At 28.4% G+C, this 25,347-nt stretch overlaps 1 protein-coding gene across 2 annotated transcripts in view; it reads left to right on the forward strand.

Annotated features, from left to right (window-relative positions):
• LOC145830175 (ADAMTS-like protein 1) overlaps nucleotides 1-25,347 on the forward strand; it is a 46,256-nt gene that overhangs the window by 14,073 nt on the left and 6,836 nt on the right. For both annotated transcript variants that reach the window (XM_082938079.1, XM_082938078.1), the window contains exons 7-22: nucleotides 341-403; nucleotides 678-823; nucleotides 2,466-2,640; nucleotides 5,579-5,738; nucleotides 6,138-6,185; nucleotides 6,323-6,533; nucleotides 6,798-6,930; nucleotides 7,381-7,483; nucleotides 7,835-7,991; nucleotides 9,065-9,233; nucleotides 11,760-11,913; nucleotides 23,241-23,460; nucleotides 23,660-23,845; nucleotides 24,050-24,227; nucleotides 24,317-24,494; nucleotides 24,955-25,136. In XM_082938079.1, coding sequence (XP_082794205.1) covers nucleotides 341-403; nucleotides 678-823; nucleotides 2,466-2,640; nucleotides 5,579-5,738; nucleotides 6,138-6,185; nucleotides 6,323-6,533; nucleotides 6,798-6,930; nucleotides 7,381-7,483; nucleotides 7,835-7,991; nucleotides 9,065-9,233; nucleotides 11,760-11,913; nucleotides 23,241-23,460; nucleotides 23,660-23,845; nucleotides 24,050-24,227; nucleotides 24,317-24,494; nucleotides 24,955-25,136 — 2,463 coding nt within the window. The remainder of the gene's footprint in view (nucleotides 1-340; nucleotides 404-677; nucleotides 824-2,465; nucleotides 2,641-5,578; nucleotides 5,739-6,137; nucleotides 6,186-6,322; nucleotides 6,534-6,797; nucleotides 6,931-7,380; nucleotides 7,484-7,834; nucleotides 7,992-9,064; nucleotides 9,234-11,759; nucleotides 11,914-23,240; nucleotides 23,461-23,659; nucleotides 23,846-24,049; nucleotides 24,228-24,316; nucleotides 24,495-24,954; nucleotides 25,137-25,347) is intronic.

Genomic DNA, 25,347 nt, shown 5'->3' on the forward strand with positions numbered 1-25,347 from the left:
ATAATTTTGTTCACTCGTGCAATTTGGTCCCCTCGTACAAATTTGACAGCAACCCGTTAAATATAGTTAACACAAAATTAAAACAATGTTCTATTTTTTAATGCACTGCATTTTACTCGTATGTAAATATTTAGTAAAAAAACAGTTATAACTTATTGAAATTGAAATTTTGATATGCAAAAAAACCTATCATAAGTACTTAGAATTAGATACTTTGCTTATTTCTTTTAGTATCATGTGTTTTAACAAAAATTTAATAGAACACAATTAAAAAATAACCAGAGGTAACTATTTGTTACATTTTATAAACTTTAATTTAAGTAAATCAATAACTTTTCAGAAACAATTACTGAGATTCCAGCATCAAGCACAAACATTATAGTTTCCGCGGATGTTAGCTTCGGTAAATTAGTTTAATTTTTATACATAATATTATATTGAAAGCAATTTATATTTTACTTAAGCTTCTTGTCGTTATTAAAATTAAAAAAAAACTTTTTTATCGCTCACTTACATTACAAATACTATTTATTACGTTTTAATTTTTTAACAGCTCTATATTCATGTTTAATTAAAATACGTAGTCATAAATAAAACCAAAAACGATAAATCTAAGCTTCTTAATTTTACAAATACACGACAACTATATTCGGCTTACGTAACAAACTTCATTGCAGATATAGTATCTGAGGAGAAAAACCTCAGCTTGATAGAAGTGAACGAAGAAGTAAAACAACCGCTAGCTGACGCCGAAGAGCTGTCAAATTTAGACGACTTTGTTTACTCTCTCGCAGGGCCGATTAAAGAAAACGCGAAAGTTGTAGTAAGTTTGCATGATGTATTACTAGTAACTTTATAAAATTATGTGCTTGCTCTTTACTTTTTTCTTTCAATCTTTTTCAATTTATGTTCGTTATATTTTTTCCATTTTTAATAAACACTATTTCATTTAGGTAATTAAAATATCACCTGAATTTTGTTAAACAATTGTTTTTATTTGTAAGTTTTAAATCTTTAAAAGCGTTAGTTTAGATTACGTTTCTGCTTATTTTTACTTTAAAAGTATTTATATAATAATAAACAGATAGACTTTTTAAGTTAAGGCAAATAACTATATAACAATAAACAAAATATAAGTTTTCCTTTCAAAATCTACAATACTTATACCCATACAAAAAACACAAAAAATATTAATAAAAGTAAAAAGAAAGCTTACATTATAGAAAACATAAAACTTGTGGTTTAGTTTTTAAATTTACTAAACATCGCAAGTCTTAAACTTTAGAACATCTGAAATAAATAAAAAATAATTTTATTTTTATGTTTGTTGCTTTTGAAATTACTAGTTAACAGCTAATTTCCTAAAGTAAATTTGTGTTTGACTATTTGAAATTCTATAATTTTAGTCTAAATTAATTTAACTAACTATAAAATTGTTTTTTTTAAGAAACTTCAGCTGATATGATTATTTCTTAAACCATACAAAAAACTAGTTTTAAATGTAATTTAAATACTTATATTAGAAAACCTTTTATTCTTAATCAGCTTATAAGTATAAAATTTAAAAAAAACGAGTTCACATAAACTTTATTACATAAATTGTTAAATGTTGTTTTACTTTCAACGATTATTGAAAAACAAACAAATTTAGCTATTTGTTTTAAAAGCTGTTAGTATACTTTGTTTGGTAATAGTTAACAAGTTAAACAAGTTAATAAGATTTAACACATGAAAAAACTGTTTTTTAGTTATGTTAGTTTTAAGTATTTCGCGCTAGAATTTCAAAAAATCTTAAGTTAATTATTAAAATAAAGCATAAGTTTCATGACAATAAATGGTAGAAATGTTTTGTACGTTGAATGTAAAATGCCAAAAAGATTACCAAACAAAAACTGTAATTGAATAATTCATACTTTGTACAAGCTCCCATAAGCCTTACGAAGTAAATTTATCAGTACGATATTCAAATTTAAAAAATATTTTCAAGCATAATACGAGCTTGTGTCATTTCATAATTGTAGTTTATCATGCATTTTCATACTAAAATGTCCACATAAAAATAGTTTTACTACTAAAATAAATTAATAAATGTGTACACACAAAAGGCAGAAATAAACTATGTCAATAATTTTTTATAAATTTAGAAAAAGAGCAATACGAATATATTTTGTGTTCATACTTGTAAATATTATTTGTACTTACTGTTTTAACAGTCTCACAACAAAATATGTTGAATTTTTTATTTAAAAATAATCAAAGTTATATTATAACAAGTTCAATAAAAATAAATTAACATTTACAAACTACTAACAAAGTATTTAAAATAAATACAATAAACTCGAGTCTTGCAATGAAGCAAGTTGTTTCTCTGCTACAGTGTCTTTATTTTCTATTTTAGGTTGAGTAAATTATCAAAGCTTTTTAAAAAAAATTAAAAACAAATTAAAATTTTTAAAATACTGTAGGTAAAACGACAGACGATGTTGGTCAACAGAATGTGCCCGTTCATTCAGGGATGCAAGCATCCGCACGAGGGCGCCAGAACCATCAGATACAAATACTACAAACTGAAACCTGTCATCTGGTCGCTGCCCGTTGCTACTGGCAACCACGCTCCTTGTTCGGCCACTTGCGGCGATGGTGAGTCATTTGCATGTTTTAATAATTAGCAGTTGTAACAATTAGTAACTAACTAGTTGTTTTTCAGTTTGTTTATATTGGTTGTATTTGTTAGTAAATTTGTTTCTTTACAGAAGCTTTTAAACACTTTTAATTATCTTTTACTTTTTACATTTGAGTTTAAAGTAACATTGCAAACTTCTGTACAAACCGATTAAAAAATAGTAAATATTTTGTTTTCTACTAACTTAAGTATTTTAAATTATACACACGAGATTCTATTTGAACAAGGTTTTTTATATAATTACTGACGAGGTCTTTGACCAAAAAGTATTTTTTCTTCTTCAAAGGTTGAGATCTTTGTATTTGTTTTCGAAAAAACAAAACAAATAATATTATACAAATAAATGTATTTTTAAAATATTTAGTTGACAATTGTAATATATATGCATATATTTAAACCTTGAACAGAAAATTTTGTAAAAAACACTTTACGAAAAATATTTTTTTCTTTATACGGTAGTTTGAAAGTAATTTAACATAGTTTTAAACAACTTTTAAACATTTTCTACAAATATAGGCCAAAAATAGAAAAATGTATACTAAAAAGAATGATTTTTATTGCGGTTTAATTAAGTTATCTATGTTGCATACCATTTGAAGATTATGATATATACATGTATTATTTAAGAATTCGTTCTATCACTTAACTAGGTTTCAAAATTAAACACTCCAGTATTTTAGTTTTTATATGTAACATTAATAATTTTGTGCAACTATGAATTACATAAAGTATATTTTCAGCTGCCTAAAAAAATGGTTAAACTTTTAATAAAAACATAAAAATATGCAAACCTTTGAAAATAAAACATCCAGTATCATTTCCAACAACCAGTAATTTTATTAATAAAATTAAACATAAATCAATTAATTAATTTCGTTTAGCTCTTTATCAGAATATACTTGCTAAAAACTGATAATAATGTAGTATAAATGTAGTTATAAACATTAATTTTGAAATACGTAGCTAAAAGTTGTTACGTCAGAAAGCATATAAGTCTGTTTGAAATGCTAAATTAGAATTGAATTATACTTAGCTGATTTGAAGCTGCCTGTAAAACAAAACTATTAAAACAAAAACATTTAAGATAGTAGAAATTTTACCTGAAACAAATTAAATAAAAAGTACATTACAAAAATACGACAATAAACGACAACAATAATACTAAAAAATGCTATTTGTTTAAATCTTTTTGTTTGCAAGCTCAGGCTCACGAGTTTTCACCTTATAGGAGTGAAAACTCAATACGACTGGCTAAGCAAGCTTCATTAGCTGTAAAATCCACCTTTAATAGCGTTTCGCTACGTGTTGTGTACAACACCAACCGCCCTCTTAACGGAATTGTGAAAGATGTCACACCTATCCATGATTTAAGTAATGTAGTATACATATTTAAATGTCATTGCGGAAATGACTACGTAGGTCGAACATCTCAGCATTTCCACCTCAGGCGAGAGCAGCATGTCACGAAAAAACTAAAAAAAAATATTTTTAATGACGACGTTATGCCGAAAGGTGAACAGTCATCTATCCAAGAGCACCTCCTCAACAACCCTGTTTGTGCTGAGAACTACCTGGATACTAGGTTCAAAGTTCTTTATAGAGCGAGAAACACTTACCATCGCTCAGTTCTAGATTCTTTGTTTATTAGAACTCGTGAGCCGAAAATTTGCAAACAAAGAGATTTTTACAATTTAAAACTTTATAAATAGCATTATTTTAGTATTATTGTTGTCGTTTATTGTCTAATTTTTGTAATGTACTTTTTATTTAATTTTGTTTCAGGTAAAATTTCTATTATCTTAAATTATTTTGTTTTAATAGTTTTGTTTTTTACAGGCAACTTCAAATCAGCTAAGTATAATTCAATTCTAATTCAAAATTTTTTTACAGACTTTTATGCTTTATGACGTAACAATTTTTAGCTACGTATTTCAAAATTACTGTTTATAACTACATTTAAACTACATTATTATTAGTTTTTAGAAAGTATATTCTGATGAAGAGCTAAGCGAAATTAATTAATAAACCTTTTTGAAAATGAAGAACTTATGTTTAAATTTTTTAGTTAAAACCGGTTTTAAAACCAAACTATTCATTAGTAATAAATATTAACAATTAAAATAAAAACTGCTAATCACAAACTTATCACAGTCTAGTGTTGAAATCTATTGCCAAGTTTTAAAAAAATTTAGATGAATACAACTAAAAATCATTCTAGTTTCATTCTCTAAAGCGGTTAAAACATTGTTATAGGTTTATAACTTAATTTTTAGTTTTTATTTTCAATATAAACAACAGACAAAATCTGAAAACTAAAAACCTGATTAAATTATGTTTAACTTCTGCTTTCGATTTCAATTAAACAACATTATTTTCACTGAAATGTTGAAAATGGTCAATGCGGTTTGTGAACCAAACTAATATAAAACTATTGTGGCTTAAATTAAATTTTGTAAAGTTTTAAAGTTGCATGAACGTATAAAACCTACAAGGCAACTACTTAGTTTATTTTAAGCAACATATATTTCATAAAAAATGGATTAATTGGATTTAAATAAAATCACGTCATATATTTTTGTATTTACTGTAAAATTCACTGAAAGTTTTAATTTACTTAATTAATTTTTACAAGCATATGGAAACTTCTGCTATTGTATAAAAACAAAACCTGCCTGATGTACACTTACAATCAAAGCGCTTTTTAAAAAACTTTCCTTTTATTGGAAATTTTCCTCAGTTTTTGCTTATAGTAATGATTTTAGATCAAAAATTATCTTATTTTTAAAACATCATTAGCAATTTGTAATAAAAATCAAAATTTATCTGAAGTTCTATATCAAAATAAAAAATAATAAGTCAATATACTTGTTTTTACACTACTCCAATATATTTTAGGCTACAAAGAAATAAGGCCAGTGTGCAAATCTTCGAATAGCTCAGAAGTTTTTCCAGATTCCAGATGCATTGAGGAGGGTTTGGGTGAGGCGAAAATTCGCCGGGTGAAATGCGTGCTACCCCTATGCAAGGAAGCGCGCCCCTCTATCAATGGCACCAGGTATGTTGCTCATGGTGAAAGTTTGCTTAAAGCTAAATTTTTATATTTAAATAAATTATTACTTACTAGTTGTTCGGGTTTTAAACAAATATTATATTACAAAATTCAAAATACTTTATTAACAAAGTCTGGTTTTTGAATGAATAAACATGCAAAAAATAAAAAAATTCTTTTCAGACATTTTTTTAATAAACTGAAGCTTAGCCATTTATCTTTTTTTTTTAAATAAACAACATTCTTAATTTTAGATTTAAAGTAGTTATTTCTTAATGAAAGTGTCTAAGTATTGTAAACTAAATAAGTACTATATATAACTTGTCAGTTGTCTACTTTAACGTTTTTAAAAAGTATACATTTTAGAAACTATAGTTATAGTTATTTATCAATTTATCACAACAGATTTTACAAGTACCCAGAGCAACACTACGAATACTCGAGCATACACACGTGAGTTATTTCTTGTTTACTTTTACCGCTAGGGCGCGCTATAGCTCTTTAAAAATACCAAAAACGAAATATTACATGATGTTGCGTGTAATCGTTTTATTTTTCCGCTTCGAGGCGCTAAATACTCAATTTTGTAGCTGGAGGACGATCGAGAAGGGAGCGTGCAGCGTGAGTTGCGGGAACGGGACGCTGCAAAGGACGATCAGATGCGTGGAGGAGAAGTACAGCGGAGATGTGATCAGGATCCTTGAGGACGAGTCGAAGTGCGGGAACTTCGTGAAACCGGAAAACATTGAAGCGTGCAACACGTTCGAGTGCCCGAAGTGGATCGTTGGAAACTGGTCCGATGTAAGCTGGCTGAGATTTTATTTACTACACAATTTTTTAAGATAAGATTTTTAAATTGTTTCAAAAAATTTAAAAACCAAATTAAAAAGAAGAAGCATTAGCTTAATTTTTTTTTTCAATAATCATATATAAATAGACATTTTATAAAAACATAATTGTTAATTGATTACTTCAATTGTATTCAATTATATAGTCTTGAATAACCACAAAACATTTTTAATTTCTCTATTGACCCAGATCCTATTTTTATCCTTAAATGAACAGTGTAGTGTTAGTTGCGGTAGTGGAGTGCGAAATAGGTACATCATATGCGACAACAGAGCGACTCCTACAATAAATTGTGACACAAGACGACAACCCAACACTGTGATGGAGTGCAACAAAGTCTGTAAAAAGAGTTAGTTACTTCTGTAATTTCGTAAAACTATGCTTTTTGAAACATGTTTACAGATTCGAAGAGTCACAGAACTTTATCATAATTTCGATTAGTTTAACTTTTAATCAGTTTTGTGTTTTATAAAATAATAAGTCTTTTGCATTCAATATAAATAATGGTAGTTCAGTATACAGTTTAAACGTACAAAGTTTATTTTAACTAGAAAATATTCTGGTCATTTATAGCTTAATTGTTAACTTAGTTTTTATGACGTATTATTGCGGATGTAGCGTTTGTTTAAGTGAGTAAAAAATGTGATAAAATATTTTATAGCTTTCCTTTAGTCATGCCTTATTGTGCTTCTTGGATTAAGCTAGGTTTCTGAATAATTAGTTTTTAAACATCACTAAAAATATGTTTGAAATAACTAAACACAACTACTACTGTGGCAAATAGAACGATTTTTCCCAGGTAAGACCGGCAGAAAAATCACGAAGAAAACTAAATCAAAGAAAAGGAAACAGAAAACAAACCAAATAAAAAAACCTGTTCTGAAATTCACTCCAGTTGCCAAGTAAGTTTTAAATTTTAAAGTCCGTATAGTTATGCTAATAAAACTAAGTCCTTAAAAAATGGTTTTAAAGTAAATGATTAAAGTTAATATTTTTAAGCCTGATTGTTTTATTATTTAAGTATTAAACTACTAGTTTGACTTTAAATTAACTTTATATCAATGAGGAAAAGAAAACTTTATCCAATATATTCAAACTAAGTTTTCTTTGGCTCGCTAGCTGTCAGAGAATAAAAAAGTTAGCAGTTACATTGTACTTGACTAAATCAGTATAGGACTTTTGTTGGTATCAAACAAAAATTCTTTTACACAAACATCTGTGATAATTTTTTAAGTTTAACTAAATACAAATAGATGGAAGGCGAGGGAGTGGAGCGCATGTTCGAAATCTTGCGGGATGGGAGGATTCAGGACGAGGAGGGTGGAATGCGTGGAGGAGGGGATCACAAAAGAGGAGGAATTGTACAAGAGCGAACCCAGGTGCAGGGGACCGGCTCCCGTTCATACCGAGGTATTTAAAGTAGAAATTATTTAAGTAAATGAAATATAATTTTAAGTATTTGTGATGTTGAAAATCTAATGATAATTTTCTATAAAAAAAATTAAAACTCAGTTATAAGAAAATTAAGGGATAAAAATATAATAAAGTTTTGTTAGGAAAAAGGTACTTATTGGTAAATATATATATTCTATTAGGACAGACTGAATTACTATAACAAATTATATAGTTTAGATTTTTAAAATAGTTTGACATTAGCTGGTTTAATCTTTTTATTTTTTATTTATAGTTTAAAAATAACCTAGTTTAGTATTTTTGCTTACTCTTTTTCGGAATTTTCTAGTTTCAGACTTTTCGTTTTTTTAATTTTTTAAATTGTTTTGCTGGTGTAAAACTGTTATTTATTTTAGCTTTCGTTTTTATTTTATAGACTTAGCAATTTGTTATACAACTATAAACTGTTTTTATAAAGTTTAAAATATATGTAGTACTAAAAAGTATAACACATAAACTACAGTTTTAGGTAGGCCGTATTTAAGTCTAAAATGTTCAGAGTATTTTGACTGATTTTATCGACTGATATATCAAATGAAATGCAACAATCTAATTACAAAAAAACTTTTGTTGCAAAGAATTTTTCCTATTAATAAACGGTAGCATTAATGAGTTAAATTGAATTTTAAAAGTCATCCGAGTTTGACTTTGGATTATCTGTTGCGATAAGAGCCGATACCCCAAATGTTTCTTTCGTGTTGTAGTTGGGTTGTGACCTCTTGATTAAACAAACTACAGTTTATAATGTTTGCTTCGCATATTGTTGGCTTTGTAGTTTGTGGCCGGCTTTTCGAACGAGGGTGATTTTACAAGCGCGAGTTAAACATCAAAAAGTTGAAAAGGGGGCTTCGCTTAAACCGCTCAAGTACTTTAAAGATTACTTTGATTCTACCTATTATAATCTAAATGTGACTGAGTTACTCCTTTACTCGAAAATTAATTTTAAAGTGATAGTTTTTTTAAGTTTTATGTCTAAAAAATTCTTGAAATTTATTCAGAAAAGAAAATGTGTACAATGTTTATACTTGCAGAAATGCTTTTTGGGTTTGTGCCCCTTCGACACGCATCGACGGGTGAATGAGGCGATGGGGTCGCCGATATCGGTTGTCAGGGTGATCGAGAATCAGGTGGTGGTTGTCAAGGAGGAGTTTGTGTGGAGATTTGTCAAGTGGACAAGCTGCAGCGTCACTTGTGGATTTGGTATTTTTTTTAATTTTATTTTTTTTCTAAAAACAGTTAATTAAGTCATCATTTTCTTTTTTAAGTAAGTTAAACTAAAAAAATATAAATAATTTATTCAAGGTTTGTAAATACTTGAAAAGGTCCTATACATATTGTTATTGTATTATTTATATTATTCTTATCAATTTTATTCTCAACACTATAGGTTTAACAAAATTAGGTGGACTGGTGTTCTGTAAAATTTAATCATTAAGATATAAAAATACTTTAGTATTGTTCGCGTGCAAGCTACGCGTGTTACTAGTTATAATATTTATCAGTAATCTTCTGTAAGCTTTCACAGATTAAATATACTTCATTATTTTAAATTTATCTAAAGTCATCTTTTTCCTAATTCTTATTGACTGCGAACAAATTCATTTCTGCCACCAAATATTTTTGCTAAAATATAGTCTGTCTCTGTTTTTTCGAATAAAAGCACAACTATTCATTACAGCCAACAAAAAAAAAAATGTAAAAAGTATGACTACATGTGTATCTTTTTTATATGTATGAATAAAATAGGAATATTTTATATGAGTAATCGACAATAAATATTTTTACGTATTAATTGTCAAAAAAAGTTTTAAGTTTAATAATCCTTAGTTAAGAATTAGTTAACAAATTTTCTTTAAAATGTTTATGGTGTAACAAAAAAAACTACTACACAAGTAAGTATATGATAAGTATACACACAAGAGTTATTTACTTGTGTTTATCAAATTTCAACTTCAAAAAGTGTAAAATAAATATATTTATTTAGTTCACACTTTAATTGATTAAGATTGATAAGAAAACCATAAAATTGTTTTTTAGCAATTTCTGTTCAATATGTAAATGTGTTACATTGTAAACTTTTGTTATTTAGATTTATTTAGTTTCTAAATAAAACAAGTGTTTTAACTACTTAAAATGGACACATATTTTAGAGTTTAGATTTTATAAATCTGTTTAGTAGTTGTAATTACTAAGCAAAAAACTTGTTTGATCTTAAGTTTATTGTAATCGTTAATCATCACAATATATGACTAAAGTCAAATTTTAATTAAAAAACTAGATGTGTAGCATACAGCTTAACTTGTTAATTTTTATCACACATTAAAAAAGGATTTTGAAAGATTAAACACTAATAACCTACTTAGCTGCCATATAGGTTACTTTTAACCTTTAAAGTACCCTAATTGTTTACTTTAGAAATTAATATTAGTTAAAAATTTTTATAGATGTAATATTTTGTATTTGTTAGTAAATTTTAACTTGTTGAGATAACCTTAAACTAAGTTAACTTTATAGTAGCTTTCAATCACCTAGAAACTTCTTACTAATACTTATTTGATCAGAAATACGTGTATAACTAAAAGCATTTAGTAAACACTTGTAACCTCTATAACGTTTTCTTACCAAAATTGAATTTGGATAGTATGGCCATAAATTTATCGTTAAAGATGTTTTATCAGAAAAATAAGTAACATAAATTTTATCACTTTTAAATACTATAAATAATTCTATCTCAAACTTTATTTTGTGTTATTCTATAAAAATGTAATTTTTGTATTTAAGCTTATGATGAAGACTAGTTTTGAAACTTTAATTTATATATAAATACTGTTTTCTATTATGTAAATTTGCACTATTAAAACTACTACATGACATTTAGATGCTATTTTTAGTTATAACTTAAAAAAGTTTATTGCGCCATTAGTTGTAATAAAAGATAGAAAGCCAGCAATTTTTTCTAACAGCCAACAAATTATACAATTATCACTTTTTCTTCGCGCCATCACCTTTTGTCTGTACCCAACTTTGCGTATCCAGACACCGAATTGTCGACTGTGGTACTTAAACTTTAGCAAATACTCCCCGGCAACGTGAAGTTAAAACCTTAGTTTAAGGGCTTAGAGCGGGCGAAAAGGGATTTGCAGATATTCGAAAACGTTTGTCGTTCGGACAAATTGGTGTTTTTGGCGGCATGGAGCGAGGCAATTACGAGCGGATAATTCGATATTTTCTGCACAACTCGATACGCTGGCACCTGTTTGTTGTTGGGCCGGCACCTGCAAAAATACCTCCATCGTATCGGGTTGCAAACACATCGCGGCTTTGATCCGACTTTAAAAGGATGAAGCTCATAACCTGTTTTCATACCGTAAAAGTATGCTAGGAATGACGGTGAATTGACACTGTCAACACAATTTTACTTGGATATTGAAGGTTTTATCTGAAATTACAGCGTTATTAAAGTGTTTTTGTTTGTAAACAACGCATTAGAAAAGTTGTGTTATATTGCGAGCATTCATTGGGCTGTAAAAAAAAATAAATATTTTATATGCAAATATTAGAGTTTAAATTAGTTTTTAAGTTACTTATAATTAAAAAAACAGTTATAACAGTTTTATCAAAAAGATAAAATTTCATTTAATGTAATTTAATAATATATATGTATTCTATATTCTATATTTTTATATTCTTTAAAAATATAGAATATAATTTATTGTATTTTCACAGGAATGTCGGTGTCAATACCGTTCTGCTACGACAACCTTACAAATCGCCTGGCAGCAGACAGCAGATGCGATCGATCGAAACATCCCCTTCCGAAGCTGGCCACCTGCAAGAGGGACCCCTGTCCCGTTCCATCCAAAACTGAAAACGAGACCAGGTAACTTTTATTTGCTTTAATTATTTTGGTGGCGGTTTTTCTAGTTTGTGAAGCAAAACTGCATGAGAAACGTTAGTACGGTTTTCTGGGTTGCCTGTCAAAAATTGAAATTTGGTAAAATATGACATAGTTCCTTGTAGAAGTGTTCTGATGGGAACAAAAGAGCCGTGTAATTGGACTGTTTTCAACGCGCACTGCTTAAGTAACATCATTCAGGTATCATGTATCACTCTTAACCTTACTAAAATTGAATTAGCAATCGTTACGATCAAAGTGAGTCAAGTAAAACGCGATTGAATCAATAAAAGAAAAAGGAAAAGCAACACAAAATTTTTTTAAAAGTAACTCAAAACATGTGAAATTAAGCTAAAAAACCTTTACTTTAACAAATTCATTAGTTTTTATCAAAAATTCCGACAAATGCTATTTTCAGCTAAGTCTAGAATTTGTAAAAAAAATGTAAAACTAAGCTCATAAAAACTATTGAACAAATATTGCCAATAATATTTATAAAGTGTAAGCAACTTAATTTAAAGTTAACTAACTTTTAGGCTTGGTAAAATATAGGCGTTAATATGCTTGAGTAAAGCTTCTTTGATCAGAGCTTTGAATTCTTATGATTGATGTTGTTGAGATCTTATTTTGCTCCTTTAGAGACTCTTATCGAGCGAGCTATTACGTAAGAAGCTGTCAACGCCAAGAGGAGTGCAAAACTGGTAAAGTTCAATCACTCAAAACTTTTCCCAAACACCCTTTTGAAGTGTTGCACCTCAATGTATTTATGCCTCGAAACGATACCTTTTATGTAGGCAATTTAGATATCTTTTGTTCGGCAAATCAGGGATAAAGGGTTTATTTTGAAACAGTTTTGGCCACCTGCAAAACTGAAAACGAGACCAGGTAACTTTTTTTATTTGTTTTAGTTTCTTTGATGGCGATTTTTCTATTTTGTGAATCAAAACTGCATGAGAAACGTTAGTACGGTTTTCTGGGTTGCCTATCAAAAATTAAAAATTGGTAAAATATGACTTAATTCATTGTTGAAGTGTTCTGATGGGAACAAAAGGGTCGTGTAATTGGCCTGTTTTCACCACGCACTGCTTAAGTAACAGTATTCAGGTATCATGTATCACTCTTAACCTTACTAAAATTAAATTAGCAATCGTTATGATCAAAGTGAGTCAACTAAAAGGCAATTGAATCAATAAAAGACTAGGGAAAAGCGACACAAATACTTTTAAAAAGTAACTCAAAACTTAAATAGTGAGAATAAACCATGTGAAATCAAATTAAAATACCTTTACTTTGACAAACTCATTAGTTTTTATCAAAATTTCCAACAAATACTATTTTTAGCTAAGTCTAGAATTTAAAAAAAAAATGTAAAACTAAGCTCGTAAAGACAATTGAACAAATATTGCTAAAAACATTTATAAAGTGTACGCAACTTGTATTAGAAATTTACTGACTTCTAGACCTGATGAAGTATAGACGTTAATATGCTTGAGTAAAGCTTCTTTGATCAGGACTTTCAACTCTTATGATTGATGTTGTTGAGATCTTATCTCGCTTCTTTAGAGACTCTTATCGAGCGGCTCTAATACGTAAGAATCTGTCAACGCCAAGAGGAGTGCAAAACTGGTAAAATTTAATCACTCAAAACTTTTCTCAAGCACCCTTTTGAAGTGCTGCACCTCAATGTATTTATGCCTCGAAACGATACCTTTTATGAAGTCAAATTAGATATCTTTTGTTCGGCAAAACAGGGATAAGGGGTTTCTTTTGAAACAACTTTGACTTGAGTCAGCTGATAAGAATTAAAGTGCTGCTGGTAATGTTCTGAAGGCAATTTAAAATAAATTTGAAGTTTTTATTTCTAATATTACGTTTCATCAATTTGTCTGCTTCTTAATGTTTATATTTACACTTAAAATTTTAAACATTTAAGTTTATTTTTTAATTTTACATCAGTTTAGCAGCTTTTTTATGTTTATTTTTACGTTTAAAATTTTTAACATGAAACATTTATTTTGAAAAACGAAACCAGTTATAATAGTTATAAACTAAAGTCTATTATTTTAATCTTTGACAAGAGAATTAATGCTGAACTTAATGTTTTTCGCTACCAAATATTCAACTTTGGTTAAGAACACTACATTTATAAAAAATAATTGTAAACAATAAAACATATATTCCTAATGCACTTAATTGACTTAATAAAAAAAAATGAAGTAAAAAATACATTTAAGACAAACTAATATTTTTGGTTTTACATTAGATATTTTAACGAGTAATTAAAACTATTTAACAAAGCAAAAATATTTTGTAAATTAAAAAATTAAAACGTCAATCGTTTTATGGTAAATAATTAATGCTTTAATTTTAACATTTAAAGTGTTAATGTAACGGATATTAGTGGTATATTTGAATTACTTTAGTGTAAAAACTATTTTTATAATACTAAGACGGCTATGTACATAATTTTTTTTCTAAAAACACTAAACAGAAGAACTTTATAAACAAAAGTTTCTTTATAATTCATTAACACGATTAAAACTTTATGAAACTACATAAATTGTTTTAGACGAAAAATCGTAGAAAAATAACAGCATTTGTAGTACAGGTAAATAGCGAACATGAGATAACTTTCCATGTAAAGGAAAAAGGCTAGAACTTCTTTGCTCACAAATTATTTTGAGTATGTAAGGCTTTGCATAGGAATTTGTGTAAAAGCAGAGTTAGACAAGATAATTTTTGAGTAAAACAGTTTTTGCTCAGCTGATAAGCTAAAAGGTTGCATTTTTGTTTCTAAGTTTATTTCAGAGCTTAGATGAAATTTAGGTTCTGTATTATGTTTTTATAGTGCAAACGAAATCAGTTTTGTTTTAATATTATTTTTTTTATTAAATGTGGATTAATAATCTCTCTTACAATTACTTTAAGACGAATTTTCATTAATCAAATTCATAAAAAAAAATTAAAATCACCACAATTAAGTTATGTGTTTATCAGATTTTAACTCTTTAAAAGTTTTCAAAAACAGTAAGACAAAAGAAAAACACAAGTATTTTAAGATATGTTAGTAAGCTTTTGTAGTAAATCCCTTTATTAATTTAGAACTTTTTTTTACCTAGAATGACTTAGATTGTTTATTTTTACTTTATGTGTGTTTGACTACAGTTCAAAAGTAAATTAATTTACCTTTTTATATGCAAGCTTTACTTGCAATAAAAGTTTTTGTAAATTTAAGTAGAACTGATAGCATCAAGTACAAATAACTGCTGACACATCATTACATATTAAAGTGTACATTAGACAACGTGCAATTTTGCAGTTAATAAAACCGATCGCAAAGCAAGGTACAAAAAACAATTAATAAATTTTCCATTGTAGATTAACGACTAGACGCCATTAAACAAAGAATTTCATTGTAGTCAGTTTTAATCTCATTAGCTTCCTGCTTTATCAAACTTATTAGTAACTATATCAGAATTAAAAAAAAAATATATAAACTTGGATTCTGCCCAACTGGTTACTAATTAATTTTCATCAATCAAAATCATCATTTCAGCAATTAAAACCTAGTTGTGTGTAAAAAAGTATACGAGCATGCTTATCAACAAATTATGAGGCAGAGATCCAACAAAGCAGAGCACCGAGTAACTGTTCAAATAGTCAGATGATATCAAAAAAGTGAAAACAATGTCAGCAGCTAGAAGTAGCAGCAGATTTCTATTTTACAAATTTGTCATCGTTTTTGTTATTTCGCTCGAACCGCGTCTCCACGGCAACCTTATTGTCGCCGCCGTTTATTGGCAACCGACCGGCGATTATTTCACGGCCAACAAGCCGCAATCAAACGGCTCGGGGGTTGAAAGCGGGAATGCAGGTACAAAGCTTCCATTAGAAAGTAGTTTCCCGCTTAATAATAAAAGGAGGTCTGTTGAACTGGTGAACGAGGCATCGCGTGAAGTCAGAGCCCAGTTAGTTTGCTATTTTTTTAAGATAAAATTATTTTTTTTTTTTATTAATTATTTTTTTACGTTCAAAAATAATACTTTAAGAAATACTTTCTAAATAAGAAAAAAAAAGTATGACCGAGTTGTAAATATTTTGATGATGCTTGAAAAAAATAATTACAAAAAATTATCGTTAATGGTGTTACAAAACAGTAAATTTAAGACTAGTTTAAAAAACATTTAAAAAATAAATAAATTTTTAACACAAAAACTGTTATTAAACTTATAGTTGAAATATATCATGAAAAAAGTCTGATTGTTTTTTTGCTTATTTATTATCTAAAACTTAGGTTGGTCGATTCATAGAAAGTTTTGAATATAGACTGCTTTTATAACATTTAATTGAGACAATTATATTTTAAAAAAATGGATAAACAAACTGCAACAAAAAATTAATAATAACAACGAGCAATTTTTTTTTTGTGATTGCATTACCTGAGCGATCTTTAACTACAAATAGTTGCAAACATATAGTCAAATGTAAATATTTGCATAAAAAAAAAACCTTTCAAAGCGGGTTACTTGGCCTTCGCACAGCGTGTTTTATGTGTTTTTGCTTTTGATAATTTCTATCATTTAACACTTAAACACTCGTCGATATCATCTATTAACTTTGCACTGTAGAGTGTTATAATCAAATTAACACGTTTTTATAATTGACATCTATCAATTACAAAGTTTGATTTTAAAATATCAAAAAAAAAAATGAATTGTTGAAAGTAACGCAAAATAAGATGTGGAAATTTTTGAGAGCTAAATTTTTGAGATAATTTTGTGATTTTACATTGATGAAGATTTTAAATATTTTAATATGCTTACGTGATCTTTTTGTAGTAATTTTTATTTGTTTTTACTTAATTAGTCTAAAACATCATATTTAGTTTTCTTAATGAATCTAATAATACAAAAATAAATTATATTAATCTATGATGTTATAATAAAGTAAGTAAATTTTTACTGTTGTTTAAATTTTTAACATGTGCAAGAGAATTTGTTTCATAAAAAACGTATTTAAAGTCAAAATTACAAAGTTTGAAAACTTTCAAATAGTTGTTGTGAAAATTTTGTGTTTGCTTATTCATTAATGTACAAACTTTTTTTTATATTTAATAATTTTTTTGTCACTAAGCAGAAATAGATTAGTACTATTTGTTTAGTTATAACTGTCAAGATAACTTATTGGTTTTTATTTGCATTTTGTCTGTTAACAGTTCAAAAGGACTTCTACAAACAAAAGGCTAGTATTAATTATGGTGTTAAGTAAAACTAATTGTAAACACTTTTCACATTAGTAACAAAAACAGTTTTCAAAAACAAGTTAAAGACCAGCCTTTAAGTTACAATAAATCATTTAAATTTTAAACTTGAAATAGTTCTAGAAAAAAATATCATGCTGATAATAGACCCTAAATTAATTGTAGACTATGATTCATAGATTAAAACTTGATTATTATGAAGTTATATGGTACTATATTTTGTAATGTCTAGAATGAAATACGACAATTTTTTTTTCTCGATACAATGTTTATAAAAAAATAGTCTCAGCTTACAAAAAGCTATAAACTATCAAGTTTGTATTAAAATGTTATTTAGTTGTTCGCTAATAGTATGTTTTTTTTTTATTAAAGATCAAAAATAAATTTTTCTTGACAAGTATATTTTGAATGAAATAAAAACTTGAACTTTTTGTTTAATAGTCGTTAAAAAACCTTCCTTTGAAGTTTTTAGGAGTTTAAGTATTATTTTATCTAATAAAAGAAATATTTACGAGATGAAACAACATTGTTTTACAACCCTAAACCAGTATTAATTGTGTTTGACAAAAAACATCGTTGGATAATAAAAGATTATTTAATGTGATTGTTTAAGCTATTTCACTATATAATGAAATGTGAGATTAACAATATAACTTTATTTTCAAATTATCTCAAAGCTAAAAGTTGATACAGATTATCTAAAAATAAACATTATTTGATTATTACTTTTTAAAATTTTAAATGCTTTTATCACTTTTGGTAATGCTTTTTAGACACTATTTTATTTAAATGTTAATTCTTTAATCATCAAAGTTTATTGATGATTTTTTTTAACAAAAAGAATGTTGCATATTTTTTAAATATCTTACTATAATATGGAGAATTAGTGAAAAAACAATTATAAAATAACATCAAAAAAACTGCTAACAACTATTAAAGCATTTATCTTAAAACAACTTGATCAATATTTTATTGTAATACGGTTTTGTATCAAAATTAGCACTAACGACTTTTGAAAACTTCCGAACATAACAGAACGTTACAAGTTAATAACGCTAAAAGCCCAAGCGAAAACAAAAATGATAATTTAAGGGTTTAGTAATAACGCGAAAGTTTCAACTTGGTTATTTAATTTTGAGGTTTTCAGCTTTGTTCGTCGGCACACCTTTAATTTGGCCCGGTGTCAGATCTTATGAAAATTTGTATTCATGTTGTTTTAAAACGACATTAATCCCATAACGCATTGTGCTGCTAATACACTAAAGTTTTCGGCTAAACAACCTTGCATTTGTAAAAGTTTTTTATGTGTTTTCACAAGGCTTTTAGATGTTGCAAATTTCTTAATTATCATCCAACGCAGATTTAATTAATGTAACTTCCTTTTTTGATCAAAAGCACCTTGGTTCGACAATTCCAAATTTAGAAAGCAGGCATCATCATTACAATGCTTACATTATGAAAAGTTAAAAATTAAACATATAAATATAGTAAAACAAAACTGATAAATAAGCGTCTTTTTTGTGCAAAAATAACGAACAAAAGTCTCAATTCTCCAAAAAAATTTAAAACAGTTACGTCATAGACCAACTCGTAGTAAATTAATCGTGTTGCGGCAATAATACACACAAGTTCATATAAAAACTCATTGGTGGTCTTTTGTCATGAAAAAACAACGAGTTGCACTTCTGTGCCACTTCAACAATTTGTTGTACTACGACCACCCCGACACACAAAAACCTTTTTTCTTTTTTTTTGTCGCAGGCTCTGTTGTAGCACAATAGTGCGATGGCTGCGCTGTGTGTTTACAGCAGCTACTCGACAAAAGACACAAGCTCGATTAGTTTGTGTTCAGATTTTATTTAGTAGCGGCAATGACTAGATTAGATTTTTAAGTGATTATGGTAGTAGGAAGTTAACAGGTTTTCGTTTTTTATAAGTCAGTTTAGTTTTTTTTTCGACTTTATGTTCAACTAAGTTTCAAAGTTTAAATCAACTTATAGACAATAAATTGTTTATGTTTCGTAATTTTGTAAACATAAGAAGCTTTACCAGTACCAATGATATTTTTGTTAGCTAGTTCTAAAAACTTTTTGTTCGACTAAAGTTTATCTTGATAGTGAAAAGTATGGTTTAAAGTAATACTTCATGATACTTTGTTTACAATTCTCTATTCCTTAATTATAAGATAAAATTTTGTCAACTAGTTTTATTTAATTGAATATATGTATTTTCAGATTGGTTTTTGCACTTTGGAGGGGATCAAAAATAAAAACTAAAGTAATAAACTTGTTCACACCTACATTTCTAAACTCAGAAGTTTAAAACTTATACCAGTAGTAAACTTAAAAATTGTATAAAAATAAAAAATAAGTTTTTAAAATACTAGCATTAAATTAAATTTTCTAAAAATAAAAAGGTACCGCACTAACACTTAGTAATAAAAATATTTATATTACTGATAACGATAAATCAACTTGCAAATTTTTTACGAACAATTAAATTTTAACTATTTTCAGAACTCAAAATCACTGATTTGCATAAAAGCATTTTTATTTAAAATTAAATCGTCAGCAACGACGCTCTTGTCCGTTCAAACTCAGCAACAAAGTGCAATATATTTAGTTATTACAAATACGGTTTGTTTATCACTAAACTGTCACGCGCAGGATACTGTTTATGGACGCCAGTATTACAACTGCATTGTGGCATATAAGGTCGATTTCGGTTGTATAGGAAACGGTATGATGTATTTATACTGATGTGATCCATCACTCCAGTGCAACGAATTAGCGCGGCTTAACCAACCGACGAGACGCTGTTCTGACCCCACCGAGAACAAATCCCCACCACTTTGTGTTTGCGCCGGTGACCGCTCATGCGGATCGACGTGAGAGTTGTTGATTTCACAACTCGATGCGGTCGGCTGCGCTCGCTAATATTCTAATGCGCTCTCCGGTTCTAAAAAATTTTGAAACTGCTGTGAAAAACTGTCAGGATAAAGAATGAATAAGCGGAGTTGATGATGATGAATTTAAGTTTTACTAACTGATGGTACAACAGTTTAATTTTAGTTATTTGCATAGAGTATTAAACAGTCATTTAAAACTATTAACAATTTTAAACTTAAATCATAATTAGGACTAAATATATGATTTTGCTTCTTTTTTCTCCATAAATTCTTTTAACTTTTTGTGCTTTCTGAAAGGTTATTAAATGTTAGCGCTCATACTAAATTTTGAAATTGTATGACATTTCCGAAGTATAAATAAAGCTTCTTTCATGAGCAGAAAATTTAAGTTCTACACATAAAAATTGTTTTCTTAGGTAAATTTCTTTTACATATTGAAAAGCGTATATAACAAACGCTTTACGAACATAAAAATGCGACCGGTCGAATTTTCCAAACAAAAATAAAAGGGACATTTACGACACCAAATGCGCACTTTCCTAACCAAACAAAACGCGTTTCCGGCATTAAGCCCAGTCAAGACGGCTTCGCTGTACAAACAGCCCTGTGCTTGTGATTCTACGCATAATTACCCGTGTATAAAAACTTGTGAAAAGTTTCGAAAGTTTTAATCGTAGTCAATGAAGTGGTGTAGTTCGGAAGTGAGCAAAAGTGCAAATAAGAAATTGTTGAGAATTAGAACGAATGTGAGCAAATATTTATTAAATATGTTTGTTCTTTGCCAGTCAACTCGTGTTTGTTTTGGTTTTTCGACACAGAAAAAGGTGAAAGCGTTTGCAACGTTTTTAAACAGCAATAAATATGTTTTTTGTTTCGTTTGAACGTTCAGTTGGCGCACACTTAGTTAGCAAAGCGAAGTGTATAAAGTTGTAAGATTATGTTGCAGAAATATTTTGATGCACAAAGTTTTATTACAGAAATTTTAAATCAAAGACTACTTAAGTACTGCACTTGGTTAAACTGAATTAGTGATTACAGATATAAAAATATTAAAGCAGACATTTATTTGTACAAATTAAAAAGATAGAAAATTTACCAAACAGTTCTCGTAGGTAATTTGTTCTTTAAAAAAGACTATTTAGTATAATGTAAACGTATTTTGTGTATTCATATTTAAGAAATAAACTTTTTACTGCTTATTATACTTATAGTTTAGTTGTTTTTGTTTCCAAGATATAAAAGAAAATCTTGAAAAGTTGAAACTTCATCAGAGAATTTTTTTAGTAACTACGTTTTACTTTTAAGTTTTTCAATCAAATTTATAGCTTCAGGTCTAAAAATAGCATTTACCCTTTGAACCATACTTAAGCTGAAGCAATTTGTTTTAAAGCTGAAGTTTATGACAGACAGATTTAATAACATATTGTTTTCGACAATGTTTTTGTTTTCTGTCAACATTACAATTTCGTGTAAATAGTTTGAAATTTAAATATGAATACTTTTTAATTAGAAAAACTTACTCATATTTCATAATATTTTCAACTGACCTTTTCAAAGACTTGTCGCGTTTTTTAACGAAAATCTTCTTTATACATTTTTCAATTACAACTACATGAACATAGTGGTGTAAGCTGTTTACGCGAGACTAAAAACAATAAAATTTTGTTTTGAATGTGTTTATAAAATTGTATAGACACGAAAGCATATTCATATTATGATGTCAATTCAATTTCAATATATAAGGTAAATTTTATGAAAACTTTAGTTTAAGCTTTTTGCAGTAAAAGATGCAGTCAGTCTATATAAGGATTGTAAACAAAGAAGCTTTAGCTGAAAAAAAACACAAAAATAATATTTACACTAAATACTGTTAAGTTTGTTGATAAAAAGATCAGAAAAATGTTTTTTTTACTAAAAACAAATTTGTTTGTTTTGGTTTGTATTTTAAGTTCGTATTTTATAATTTAAAGCAATATTTTTTAAAAGTTTTTGTTTATTTTTACTTTTTTATCGCACTATAATACAGCTTGATACTTTTAAACGTTTAGAATAAAAAACCATTATAAGAAGTTGTTTTCTAATTACTATTCAACTCAGATTACCATTCAAATTTTTAACTTATTTCAATTTTTTTTTACTTCAAATCCAAATTTTTAGTTGAAAATAAAACAAACTGTCTTTACTTATATTTAACAGTTTCGGAATGTTATGTATAAAACAAACATAATTTTCTTAAGTACTTATTATTGTTACTTGGCAGTATTTTTAGTTGCTATTGGACCCTGTCAAAGTATCCCAATTAGGTAAGTACCTTTAAGAAGCAATTCTAAATAGTTTTTAAAGTTGTCATAACTAAACAGTTTAAAAATACTTATGTTGTACCTAATGAAAACATGATTTCTACAAGGTTTTTATAACATCAAGTGAAAACGTTTTACTGTGATATCATTTAAGCCTCATGTTATAAATGAGAAAGGTTATACGCTTAATATAAAAATTTCAAGTCTTTAGTAGAGCAAAAAATAATAATAACCAGTAAATTAGTACATGAGAAAAAACATACTTCACAACTTGTTTATATAGAAGATTAATTTCAGTAAACTTTTAAATGTTTGTTTCGTATATACTCATAGAACTTTAAAATTCTTATTAAAAACTCAAAATTTGCATAAGCTACAAAGAAAAGCCAATAGATAGTGTAATAAAGTTTTCAATAATTTTAGACCAAGTTTATCTGTTCTAAGTATATTTTTATATCATTAAATCTTGCTGTTTTACTATATTGTTTTACCCATTTAGCCGAATTAAAATAACGACTTCTGTATTGGTATGTTTATACAAAGTAGGTTTTTTTCTTTTATCTAAACATAACTATAATGTTTTATTTAAACTTGATTAGAAAATTAGACGAAAAAAAGCTAACTTACAGATTTGTATTTTTAACCAACTATGTATTATACTAGTTTCTTTAAAAACTCTGACAGTATAAAACATAGCCTTTCCGGTAACATTTTTACAAAGTAGAAGAAAAATGTAGGTTGATTTAAAACATTTTTTAGTATTTTTAATAGGCTCTACTTATCTTTACATTAAATTAATAGCGAAAACTTAAAAAAAATTAAAAATATTCCAAAAAATTTTCAGATGGGAAATAGGTCAGTACGGTTCGTGTTCGAAAATGTGCGGCAGAGGGATCAGAAAAAGATCTGTCACGTGTAAGTTTATGCCTGAAAATTCCACTCACCACGTCACCAACGATGACGTCATGCCTGAAATCATGTGCCCGAACCCGAAACCTCAGTCGGTTGAACCTTGCGGGTTCGCCACCTGTCCCCCTGTCTGGATGAAGTCTGGTCTCGGGAAGGTTAGTTTTAAAAAACCTATTGACATACCAAAATATATTCTTGATAGTAAGATTTTTTTCTTAGATTATTAAACCAATTTAAGCAAGGTTTAAACATTTAACAATTTTATAAGCTTAAGACCATTCATTGAGCTTAGCCTAGTAATTGAGCCTAGTCATCTACTTTAAGGAATACTTTTTCATTAAAAAAACTTTTTAGTGTTCTGAGCAATGCGGTAACGGGTTTCGTGAAATTTCTTACTTGTGCAAACAAAGAATAGGAACTGGCAAATTGATCCAGGTTCCTTCAAAATATTGTTCGCAGAACAAACCGTATCGGTTGACAAGGAGAAAGTGCAAAGTTAATGAGTGCGAACCGAAATTCACTGCGGAAGATTGGAGTGAAGTATATATATTTTTCAATTTAATAAGTATCTTGCCTGTAATTGACATAGTTAGCAACAATTAAAACAGTTTAAAAGATTTTGTATATAAGAATGTTACTACTAGGCATTTATTACTATAACTCATAAATAATATTCTCTTTGTTAATTTACTTTGTTGATGACTTTTCAAAATACAAAAATGCACAGCTAAACCCTTTTTTTAGTGTAAAGGTGACTGCACTAAGTCACGAAAAGGTTGGCAAACAAGAAAAGTTGTCTGCATGTACATGAAAAACGGAAATTGGCACAAAACTAGTGCGAATTCGAAATACTGCAAAAACTTGAAACCACTTCCGGTCAGAAGAAGTTGCTCACTGCACAGGAAATGTATGTCCAGCTTGGGTGAGTCAACCGTTTGTTACATTTAAAAATAGTTAATTTTTTTTAACGTCTTTTACGTCTAAGTAATTTGTATAATGCTGTAATTAAAGCTGCCAATCAAGAAGAGCATTCCACGATCCAAAGGAGGCCCAACCCGACCAAGATCAACGGAGGGCTGAGAGTATTCGTGCAGAAGAGCGCCAGAAAAATCCCCCTCCAATTGACCCTCCCGCTGAAGGCCTTCGTCATCCCTGGAACCACCATCATCGTCAAGTGCAGCTTCAAAAAGTGAGTTTTAATGCAAACAATAACGTCATGTGCAAGGTCAATGCGCTACAAAATAAAGTTTGCTTATCGGCAAGTGGGAGAGAATGATGAAGGCAATTAGCTTTGATTATCTGCTGCTTTGCTTGCTCATTTGACGATTTGATGGCAAGTGGGCAAACAAGGTTACATCAATCAGAGGAAGTTTTGCCTCCTGTTTGCCCAAAAACTTCAGACAATGGCCTAGTTTTACATTAAAAAATAAACAAATATCTGCAAACAACTTTTGCTATTTTGGCTTCAAAGAGTCACAGATAGTTTTGGCGCGCTATAATGAGTATTGCAGTGCGAATTTTGTGATGTTTCGTTAATGGGAGATATTTTCGGACATTAATCTTCCTTTTGGAGCTAATTAACGCTATTTTTACATTGCGGCGGTCCTAAATGTTATTTCTTCCAGCTAATTAGCTCTATTTTTGCTCAGCGGTGCGCCATCAAAACACGCGTGGTTTGTCAACAAGCGGAGGGTGAAGAGCAGGCGGGGGAAGGTGATGGTGACGAAGGGGGGCAACCTGAAGATGAGCAAGATCAGGATGAGGAGGAGGCAGATGGTGAAGTGCCAGGGAGGACAGGGCAGGAGCAGGCTGCTCGTTCTCATCAACAAAAGTTTAATTTTTATTTTATTTCAAATAATCCTAATTACCAAAAGAATATGTTAACTGGTTTAATTAAAAATTAAGACTGTTGTAGCGTTTGAGAACTGAGTTAGTAAAACAAAATTTATTTTAATTTTAAATTGTGTTACTATACAACCTTAATACTAAACTATACAATGTGTTGCTTTGAAGCTCAAGTTCAATTAGTTTAAATGCTGTTT

This window comes from Thalia democratica, chromosome 2 (genome assembly GCF_965202585.1).
Source record: "Thalia democratica chromosome 2, ktThaDemo2.hap1.1, whole genome shotgun sequence".
In the NCBI taxonomy this organism is placed as follows: domain Eukaryota; kingdom Metazoa; phylum Chordata; class Thaliacea; order Salpida; family Salpidae; genus Thalia; species Thalia democratica.